This window comes from Electrophorus electricus, chromosome 5 (assembly GCF_013358815.1).
Source record: "Electrophorus electricus isolate fEleEle1 chromosome 5, fEleEle1.pri, whole genome shotgun sequence".
Classification (NCBI taxonomy): Eukaryota; Metazoa; Chordata; class Actinopteri; order Gymnotiformes; family Gymnotidae; genus Electrophorus; species Electrophorus electricus.
In genome coordinates this window covers 12,890,390-12,901,679 of record NC_049539.1, presented here as the reverse complement: position 1 = coordinate 12,901,679, position 11,290 = coordinate 12,890,390, and the positions used below count along the sequence as shown (strand labels likewise).

The following is an 11,290-nucleotide window of genomic DNA, read 5'->3' as shown; positions in this document are numbered from 1 at the left end:
CAGTGTTGAGCAATAAGCCATCATTTATTTATTTCTCACTCTCAGCCATCGAGGCCCAAAACAGCAATCGATGCAGCACAAAAGGTTATTGTTGGGCTTCCGCGTGTCTCCTACAGGACTTGGATCAAATAACATTTAAATCTTGTTTGCGCGCGAGGAAGCCCCACGGTGAATTGATTTCCGCATTAGGCTTGCCTTCGCTATGGCCTGTGGAAGAGAGGCTGCATTAAAAACTTAAACAAGCACGAAGCGCCTGGCTCCAGGGGATGGCCACACTGTTGCTGAAAACATGAGCAAAACCGTTTGCAAACAAACAAACAAAAAAAAAATACCCTTTAGAAAACTTAAGGCAAATTTGGCATTGGGGCGTGGCCGTCTGGACATCTGACAGGTCAGTACAATAGCAAGGAGACGACTTACAGAGGTCACGTCACAGGCAGTTAACAGATGTTTAAAAGTGAAAAAAAAAAAAAGTGTTAATAATAAATTGATACTCTGAAATGTGCAATTGCAACATATCCTCTAGCCATCAGAGAGAATTTACCACCACCAGGTTTCACTTGGCAACTATTTTACATTCATAATTGATGAGCAGCATGGACAGAGGTCACGTACAGGTTCCCTGACCTCTATGATGAAGCCTTAACCCTAAACTTAGCAGCCTCTACATTAAAAAAAGGCTTACCGTGTGCGCGATCAGACACACATCTGATGCACGAGAAGAACCCCGCTCCCCTAGAAAAGCGGAGACTGGCACCGTGCTCCAAGTCGCTCACCAAAGCGAAAGCAAAAGTGTTACTCTCTTTAGTGTTTGATTTGGCAGACCGTGCAAGACGGAGACACAGGATGGCGTGCTGGCCTGGACCTGCGATCGATATTACGCGGCTTGACCAAAGGTTGCATTGCTGCAGCCGTGCCAAAACCGTGTGTGTGCTAGAACGGCCGGCCAGTCCCAGAGTGCAGACAAAAGGCGATTTGTGTCTTGGTGTAAAATTGGTTGACTCTTTAAGGCGGTATTAAGGACTAAGAAATGGGGAAAGTCTATGCAAGACTTGATGCAGTGCTGTGTGTTATTGGGTTGGTTCATGTCCGTGGTCAGTGTCCTGGAGCTGTAGGAGCTGGTGTTCCACTCTCTCTCTCTTCCTGCGCTGGATCAGGTTGCCCCCGGTGAAGCCTAGCAGGGCCCCCCCGAGGGCCGCAGCGAGGCCGGCCACCTTGTAGCCGGCGAGCAGGCCCAGCGGACCCCCGAGCACAGTGCCCACCACGGCGCCTGCCACAGGCAGCACCAACAGGCTGGCCTGTGCCGTCTGGGACACAAGAGGAGCAAGAGGAGATGTGTTAGCACAAGATACACACACACACACACACACCATCTTCCCCTCAGCATGGCTCACAGCAGAAAAATAATTCAACTGAATGTAATTCAATCTGCAAAGTGTGTGTGTTTGTGTGTGTGTGTGGGAGGCGGTGGAATAGGTGGGGGCATCAATGCAAGTCAGTCAGGAACTTCATTTGAACCTCAGACCTTTCATGTGCTGTTTCCCTGATAACAGGATAATCTTTCACAGGCCTCCACGGCTTGATTCTGAGCAGGGACATGCGACGTGTGCGCGCAAAATATCGAAAGCAAAAAGGCAGGTTTGAAACTGACATCTGTAGATCAAAACAGCACGGCTGCAGTCAGGGCCACGGGGAACAGGAGACGCAGTACTACCGTGGGCAAGACGGAGGTTGATTAAAGAGGGAACCTCACACAGCCTCTACGCGCACGCTTATCTCATTGGGTATGTTAAGATAATGAAGTTTAAAGGTGGCTGCCATCAAAAAGCACCTATTCGCTCCTCTCATCTTTAGCACTTTTTTCTTTCGCTTGTTTTCTCTCTCATCCAGTCATCTTCAGAAGCGCTTAATTATCCATGCCATGGAGAGATGGGGTTGAGAGGGGGGGGGGGGGGGGGGGGGGATTCAGGTGTAAGATATAATAAAAGTGAGATGTTAGTCTGATAATCCTGAGCCAGCGCATTAAGCAGTAAGCATTATACTGTGTGTGTGTGTGTGTGTGAGCAATGAAACACCCTCCCCCTTAGTTGCTTTAAGCAGAGATGAGGTTGAGGCCACTTTCTACATTGGTATCAAAGAGTGCTCAGTGTAACTGCATCAACTCCCAACACTTTCAATTCCACATGGATCGATACCACGCACGCTCGCTCGCTCGCTCGCTCCCACCCCCACTTTCTCACTCGCCCTCTCCCTCCACATACCGTGCATCTGTGGTTCACCCTTGCCTGCTTCGCTGTTGATGCAGCTCCACAGTGTGCGTATATGTGGCTGCACACGTGTTTGTGTGTATCGAACCCCCCAGTTGGAGCTCGGACGCTGCCTATAGACTCACTTTTCCACCCTCTCCACCTCTGTTCGCTCCCACCGTCACACACTCATCGACTCTCGGCGAGGGGCCAACACAACACGCATCGATCCTCTCCACAGCACGCCTTTTACCACCCCTGCAAACCCTATCCCTCTTTATGCGTCCCCCTCCCCCCTCCCGCTCCCCCTTTCTTTCTCTCTCCTTCCCCTCTCTCTCACCCTCTCTCTCTCTCTCCCTCTCTCTCTAACTCTCTTAATTGCCACTTCCTTGCGCGCTGATGTGGATCAATGGACCGATGGAGCTGCTAGGCCCGTGTGAAGCAGGGGGGTAGAGTGGAATCGATCCCCCAGCAGGGGTGCCCTCTCTCCCCTTACCTTCCCCAGGCTCCGGGTCCCCTCCTCCACATTAGCCGCCGCTATGCTAACGTTCGCCTCAATGCTGTCAATCTTGTCCTGCTGAGCCTAAGACAAGAGAAGAGAACGTTATGGACTTTACCACTCCCCCACCCTGGCAGCAGGTCACACACACACACTGACGTTAACAGACGTAGATATTTAACTCTGGCAAATAATCAAATAGTTTATACGCATGAACACAAACACATAGCAAATATATCCTATCTCAGTATATAAAGTCTGCCATAAATGATATAATTCTAAGGGGTTTTTTTTTCCCCCTATTGAAGCGACTTTTAGTCTGGGACTAAAGACTAACACATGCTGTATATGGGAGACGACAAAGCCACATGTTCACTAATAACTCACTCACTCTCTCTCTCTCTCTCTCTCTCTCTCTCTCTCTCTCTCTCTCTCTCTCTCTCTCTCTCTCTCTCTCTCTCTCTCTCTCTCTCTCTCTCTCTCTCTCTCTCTCTCTCTCTCTCTCTCTCTCTCTCTCTCTCCTGGTGCGTGTGTGTGTGGTACGTTAGAATGGGGCAAGGCTTCGGTGTAGGGGCAGAAGGAGGGATGGGAGGGGGCAAAGCTTTGTGTTCGAGGGGGCAGGGCGCTGGTCGTCAGGGGTAACTTGGTGGTCGGTCGGAAGCTTATGAAATATTCAAAGGATGGCAGCTGTCTCTCTGTCTAAATCAGTGTGAACTACAGCACATAGACACACACCCACTCACACTCACACTGTCACATTCACACACACTGCTGTAGAAATCTGCATTAACTCCCTACCCTGGAATATGTTATTTTACTTTTATACCCGTTTGTGTGTGTGTGTGTGTGTGTGTGTGTGTGTGTCTGAGGAGGGGTGGGTCTGTGAATAGTAAAATACAGCACAGCATGTGCTCATTCATTCATATATTTTGTAACTCATACATGTTAAGTGTTTTTAAAGGTAAAGAACCAAGCTCTCTCTGTGTGTGTGTGTGTGTGTGTGTGTGTGTGTGTGTGTGTGTGTGTGTGTGTGTGTGTGTGCGCACCTGTCCCTCATGGGACAGCATAACACAGACCAGGAGAGATGGTTGGCAGCACAATGTTTACACCTGTGCTTGTTCTTACACACCTGAAAATGGAAAAGGAGCAGGCAGGTGTCTCCCCAGCATGCGCAGCTACATAATGCCACCTTTTCTAAAAATGCAACCATTCTTCTGCGACCTAATCACACACACCACTGAACTTTGTAACACCACATATGCACGCCTACCGTTTACTGACAAGCCCAGATGTCACAGCTGTACATAAATAATGTTCGGCCAACGCAGATATAAAGTTTGCCTTCTATAATTATAGTTCGGTTTCATTTGAGTTAATACCCTTTTAATTCTTAGTAGTTCTTTTTCTTTCCTCGTTTCCTCCTTCTCTGCCAGCCTACTGCTGACTCCCCTCTCAGAGGACTACACTAATCAGCACCATCTGCTTTGAACCTGCAGTGACACTCAAGAGAGCACACACACACACACACACACACACACACACACACACACCTACCTACACACACCTACCTACCTATACACACACACACACACCTACCTATACACACACACACCTACCTATACACACACACACACACCTACCTACCTATACACACACACACCTACCTATACACACACACACACACACCTACCTACACACACCTACCTACCTACACACACCTACCTACCTATACACACACACACCTACCTATACACACACACACCTACCTATACACACACACACACACACACCTACCTACCTATACACACACACACCTACCTATACACACACACACACCTACCTACACACACCTACCTACCTATACACACACACACACACCTATACACACACACACACACCTACCTACCTATACACACACACACACACACACCTACCTACACACACCTACCTACCTATACACACACACACCTACCTATACACACACACACCTACCTACACACACACACACACACCTACCTACCTATACACACACACACCTACCTATACACACACACACACACACACACCTACCTACACACACCTACCTACCTATACACACACACACACACACCTACCTATACACACACACACACACACACACACACCTACCTATACACACACACACACACACACCTATCTACACACACCTACCTATACACACACACACACACCTACCTATACACACACAAACACACACACACACACACACACAACTACCTATACACACACACACATGCACCTACCTACCTACACACACACCTACCTACACACATACATGCATACATACACATACACACACACACACACACACACACACACACTGTGTGCGTGTGTGTGCCCACGTGTTCATATGCATGCGCGTGTCTGTGGGGGTGAGTGCATGCGTATGAGTGCATGTGCGTATTTGTGTGTGTGTGTGTGTGTGTGAGTGCACGCATGTTTATGCATGCATGTGCATGTGGGTGCATGCATGTGGGTGCATGCGTGTGTGTTTTGTGTGTGTGTGTGTGTGGTGTGCTGTCAGCTAAGGGAGTTTCCAGAGGGCAGGGCAAACAGAAGCAGAGAGAGGTTTGTCCACGGGACACGCCTTCACACACAGTACACGTCTTTCTCTCCACAAGCCTGCATCTGAACATCTGCACAATACCTCAACTCATACCCAACCATCTGTAATCCAAGTGTGTGTGCGCGTGTGTGGCGGGGGGTAGATCCAAATTCTCATTAATCCTTGTCGGTTAGCGAATGGCTGACATCTGTGTCTGTGCTCAATCTCACACACACACACACACACACACACACACACACACCTACCTACCTACACACACACACACCTACCTACCTACACACACACACACCTACCTACCTACACACACACACACCTACCTACCTACACACACACACACACACACACACACACACATACATGCATACATACACATACACACACAGCTCTACAGTGCATGTTTGGCTTGGTGTCTATATTTCTGGTTGCGTGTGTGTGTGTTTGTATGTTGGTGTGTTTGTGCTTGCATATACCTGTGTGTATGTGTGTGCCCACGTGTTCATATGCATGCACGTGTCTGTGGGGGTGAGTGCATGCGTATGAGTGCATGTGTGTTTATGCATGCGAATAGTTGGATGTATATGTGTATTTGTGAGTGTGTGTGTGTGTGTGTGTGTGAGTGCATGCATGTTTGCATGCATGTGCATGTGAGTGCATGCATGTGGGTGCATGTGTGTGTTGTGTGTGTGAGTGCATGCATGTTTATGCATGCATGTGCATGTGGGTGCATGCGTGTGTGTATTTGTGTGTGTGTGTGTGTGTGTGTGTGGTGTGCTGTCAGCTAAGGGAGTTTCCAGAGGGCAGGGCAAACAGAAGCAGAGAGAGGTTTGTCCACGGGACACGCCTTCACACACAGTACACGTCTTTCTCTCCACAAGCCTCCACAAGCCTGCACCTCAACTCATACCCAACCATCTGTAATCCAAGTGTGTGTGCGTGTGTGGCGGGGGGGTAGATCCAAATTCTCATTAATTCTTGTTGGTTAGCGAATGGCTGACATCTGTGTCTGTGCTCAATCTCACACACACACACACACACACACACACACACACACACACACACACACACACACACACACACACCACGCCCCCGCATCGTCATACTCACGGGATCAATTGCTTAGCTCTGAGAAGACAACAGGCTGTCTGATAGCTCTCCTAAACCCTGGTGATCATTTCTGTCACTACACTTTATCAACCGATACATACACAGTGACTGTACACATGTCCAATTACTTACATACTTTACAGGGGCGAATACTCACATGCACGAGAGAGGAAAACTCATTTACTAAACCATTCAACTGCAGTAGGTCCTGTAAAAACCACACAAGAAACCCACATTACACTGGTCTGTACAGTCAACATGTTTATCTGTAGTAACATGCAGCTATGTATGGTGTGTGGGTGTGTGTACGCGCGTGTGTGCATCACACCTCCTCTAGAGAGTCCCAAGACTCTGCAGCATTTTGGTCAGGTGGGATTGCAGGTAGGAAAAGCTGACTTTGAGTGACAGGCATCCTAGCCCCGCCTACCTCACCATCACCTGAAACGTTTTGGAAATTCCAGATTCACCACAACTCTACACCCATGAATCCTATACCACCCCAACTACAACACACATGTGCACACACCCACACACCCACAAACACACACGCGCACGCACACACACACACACACACACACACACACACACACACACACACACACACACACACACACACACACACACACACACTCACTCACTCACTCACTCACTCACTCACTGTTTGGTGTGTCAGAGGCACTCTGTGTGTTTGTGCTGATTGTCTGCTGTGGGCGTGGCCCTGGATGATTGACAGAGCTGGAGTGGAGCTGCAGGAAGTTCTGAGCAGCGGCCGAGGCGCGATCTTGGATTGGCTGGACAAGTTTCTGCAGTGCTGTGGCATCAGCACTGCGGACATGCCCGCACAACTTATCCATCTCCCGCAGGTTCGAACGCAACTGCTGCAGAGAGAGAAAGAAAGAGAGAGAAGGATTAGCAACCCTCCTCCTTGAATAACTACTCTCACAAACACGCACACACACAATCTGTCTGTCTTTCTCTCACTCCCATACAAATATCACAGGAGTTACAGATCAATTCATCAGCCTCAGGGTAGGAGGTCAGGGGTCATTGGCGGTCCAATCTCTAGCGCGCTCATTAAACCCTCTAACCATGCAATATAGTCATGCACACACATATACACAACAAAGACAGTTGTAAAAGGGTTGGGGAACCCATTGTGACTGTTCACAAATGGCTATTAAATATGATCTGATCTTTATCTGCATTAAAGAAATAAATAAAACCAGGTTTGTTTAAGTAGCAACACACATTTACAGTGCCATATCTTTACTGAACAAATGGTCACTGAAAAAGTAGGACACTGCTTTGGAAACTGCTTTGCTGGCATCTGTGACTGTAAAATGCACAATATCCTCCATTTAAGCGCATCAGTTATTGCTTTAGTTGGGGTTTTTGTTTGGATTGTTATCATGGACCAACCTCATCTTCAATTTTAGGTGACTGACAGATGCATTGAACTTCTACTGTAGAATTTAGCATGTTGGAGTCCATTGTTCTGGTCTGGACATGTCTTGAGAAACGCTTGCATAACTATTTCTAGTCTTACGGGCTGCAGCACCTTCTCCTGTGAGGTCTACTGAGATCAGACTGGTCCAGGCTGTGCCGCACGCGAACAGCATTCGTTCGTGAAGAGCACGTAGCCAATATCGTGACAGGGAGAGTGGCAGGCCACGTCCACACCTCACCTGACGGGAACACCTGACTCTTAAATAAGACACTAAATGTCCTAAGAATGACTGTGACTATTAAACCATTTGCTCAGTATACATCAGTGAGAGTGTGGTGTTTGTTAAACACAACTCACCGAAGTATTATGATTTTAACATCAGACCACATTTCTGGATTCAGGCACGAAAGCAGATAAATGCAAAGTGCTCACAAACTCTCCCCCAGCTGAGCCTCCTGTGCTCGCGCCGACCGAGGCTGGAGACACGTGGGGAGACGACGACTACGCAAAACTCCCAGTCAGAATCAAAAGGTAAGACACTGACATGCACTCTTTCAGTGTACTCAATCACTCCACCCACTCTCTCTCTCTCTCTTTCCTTCCCTCTCTTTTTTCTTACGCATGTATGTGATGACCACTACATTTACTTCTCCCCCACCCCCCACGGAAAGACGCTTAAACAGTACCTTCCTCGTCGGCCCCCTATGTCATCAACACACAAACACTTGCACCCACATCCCACAGTGTCAGACACAGGAAAGCTCTCTGAACTCTCTGGGGGGGACAGACCAGGCGGCGAGGACAAACCTCGCACCCCTCCCACCTGCCCCCGGGAGCATCGCAAACAGATTCTAAGAGACATTAACACCAAGTCACACGCCTGTCTGGCCTATTTCTGAGAGGAAAAACATCACAATAGCATTGCACGCGCACACCTACACCCACACCCACACCGAGCAACACGCCAGGGACTGGAGTTACGCACACCACCTGTCTACACAAAGACAATACAGGGGCCAAGAAAAGATAGAAATCTTTGCTTTATGGCAGGAGGGAGAGTGAGCACAGCGGGGTTAACAGCACTGTCAGAGATGCTTTCTTTTCGTCTTTCCTTGTATCTCTGTATCTACAGAGCACTCTACCCCAACATGCACAAGATCATCTCAGGTCGTGAATTCCCACCGGCGCCAACTGCCCAACAATGTCTCACTCACCTGCAGGCCGCTGTCATACGACTCCAGAAATGTGTCTGCATGGGTGCTACACCTGCTCACCGAGAATGGTGGGGATGGGGCACTCGCATACCTGCACAGTGCGGCTCGCGTTGATGTGCTCCTGGTGTAACTTTTCCCACTCTGCGCCTCTCTGGAACTGAACAGAAAATCCAAAGTGAATACACACGGCTAAAGCCTTACCAGCACATTACGCGGTTTGGCTCATCGGGGCAGCTGGCTGTGTACACGCCCCCAGGCCCTGGTACTCTGGGAAGCCGGGGACACCCCCCCGCCCCCCACGCCTGGGCAACACAGCCCCAGGCCCATGTACTCTTCACTTCTCATGATCAGCACTGATAAAGATACACTGGAAGAGAGTATTCAGACACACAGTGAGTGATACTCTGTCATCTACACCACAGTCGTGTACACACACATACAAACACATGGAGGCTCTAGAGTCTCTAGGCGCTGGGTGTGTGAGGGTGCGTTTACCTTCTCTATGTTGTGTTGGTGCTGACGGAGGCGTTCCAGGTCAGTCGGGACCACCACTTTGAGGAATTTTTGGATGGGGGCTTCCAGACGCCGAAGCGTCAGTTTGCCCGCTTCATCCGTCATAGTATTTGACAACTGACTTCTCTGAAACAGGTTACAGGTTCACACACGAATATTCCACCAACACACACCGTAATTCCACCGCGTAGAAGTGAAGATGGAGAGAGAAATGTGGGGAAAATTCTAGGGAAACTTGACAAAAGTCCAGTTTCTCTTAAATCAGCTAGCTGTAATGCTTCGAGAATGAAAGTTAACTGCGAAAAGCTAGTTCAACGTGCTGTTTTTACATTTACGCGCCTTGACACGGATTAGTGTTCAAATAAGCAAAACCCCGACTACTGTAGTTGTCAAAAGTGTTTAAAGCTGCTGAAGTTATCAGCACCTGTCGTAGTGGCATTAAAACCCATCAAAGGACAGTGTCGACAAAAGACTTTCGCTAATCCAACAAGTTCTTAAGGTCCTCGAAGTTTTGCGAACGTGTCTAAAACGGGTGACCTTGGTCCAGCTGTTTTGATGGTTTAACCACCAAATTATTCGCTTAGCTTACTTAGCTGGCTAGACATCCCGAATTTAAACTTGTGAAATGACTTTAAAACGTGGTCTCGATGCCAAGTAATAAAGGCTGGCCCGACAGTTTCGGTGATTTCGGTAGAAACGGTTTACTATGTTATACTGCTTAGCCACCTAGCTAACTTAACTTAGTATACAATTCTCATATCTAACAGACTGTAACTGCTGGTGAAAAACTTTCGGTATGTGAACAGCTCATTCGATAATACTGAAACAAATTTTCTTACCTAACAAGCAAATTCAGTGAAGGGAGCTTTCAAACTTAAATTTATTTTGGTTACAAACTTTCTGTTTGTAAACATGTCCACGTTCTTCCTTGTGCACTGTGCACTGTGCACCACTAAAATTTGTCCGACGATCAGGGAAACAAATGCTTTTGTGGAACGAAAGTAATGACTTTTTTTGTGTTCTTTCTCTTTTTTTAGGTCTGTATTTTTACTCGAAACTGTGACCTAATCGCCGTGAAGCCGGTTGTTACTCTGCCTTTGTTGTTTATACGTGCACGATACAACCGTTTGATCTACGATGACTTACCAATATCAGCGCATGAACTTTTAACTTACATTAGTGTTTTAAACCTTACGACCACAAGGAGCTTCTATTCACATGTCGTAATGCAAGCAGTAATTAAGTGTTGGGCTTTTATTAATGGTCGCTATCTTATTTCGCCTATCTTTGCCTGCTTAAGTCTTTCAACTTAAGTTTTAGTTTTTGCATTAACATGGCCTGTGGTGGCCAAGAAGGGGATGAGTTCACCTCTTGAGTTTGTCTCCTCTGAGGACATCTGTTGTTTAAATAGCATTGTATAAATAAAAATATACAGTAATTGAATTAAAGTGGTCTGAAGGCCTGTCATTATGAGTAAGATTAAATGCCATATTGAACAAATTTCTGTTGAATAACAGGGAGATGTGTGTAATAATGGCACAGAGTTTATAAACACACACACACACACACACACACACACCTGCTCCTCCTCCTGGGTCTCAGTGATCAGTGTTTCCGGCTTAGAGAACACCAGCAGATTAACCACATGTGTGAACTGAGCCC

The 11,290-nt window shown here is 47.6% G+C and overlaps 1 protein-coding gene across 2 annotated transcripts; it reads right to left on the bottom strand.

The window, feature by feature from the left end:
• stx17 (syntaxin 17) lies at positions 1–10,565 on the bottom strand. Of its 2 annotated transcripts, XM_035526076.1 has the most exons (8): positions 10,468–10,565; positions 9,611–9,754; positions 9,207–9,272; positions 7,113–7,332; positions 6,783–6,892; positions 6,612–6,662; positions 2,743–2,829; positions 1–1,307 (listed from the first exon to the last, which is right to left on the bottom strand). In XM_035526076.1, the coding sequence occupies exons 2-8, from the start codon at positions 9,731–9,733 to the stop codon at positions 1,071–1,073; spliced, it is 894 nt and encodes a 297-aa protein (XP_035381969.1). In that variant the 5' UTR covers positions 9,734–9,754; positions 10,468–10,565; the 3' UTR covers positions 1–1,070. The 2 variants fall into 2 exon arrangements, with proteins under 2 accessions (XP_035381969.1, XP_035381970.1); XM_035526077.1 differs by having other exon boundaries at positions 9,611–10,565.
• Positions 10,566–11,290: the final 725 nt, after the last annotated feature.

Excerpts from the sequence above, each read along its gene's own strand:
- stx17 (XM_035526077.1), bottom strand. The coding sequence starts at position 9,733 with ATGACGGATGAAGCGGGCAAACTGACGCTTCGGCGTCTGGAAGCCCCC. Across the intron at positions 9,273-9,610 it reads ACCAACACAACATAGAGAAG|TTCCAGAGAGGCGCAGAGTG; the intron begins GTAAACGCACCC and ends TTTTCTGTTCAG. Across the intron at positions 6,663-6,782 it reads CTTGGGACTCTCTAGAGGAG|GACCTACTGCAGTTGAATGG; the intron begins GTGTGATGCACA and ends TGGTTTTTACAG.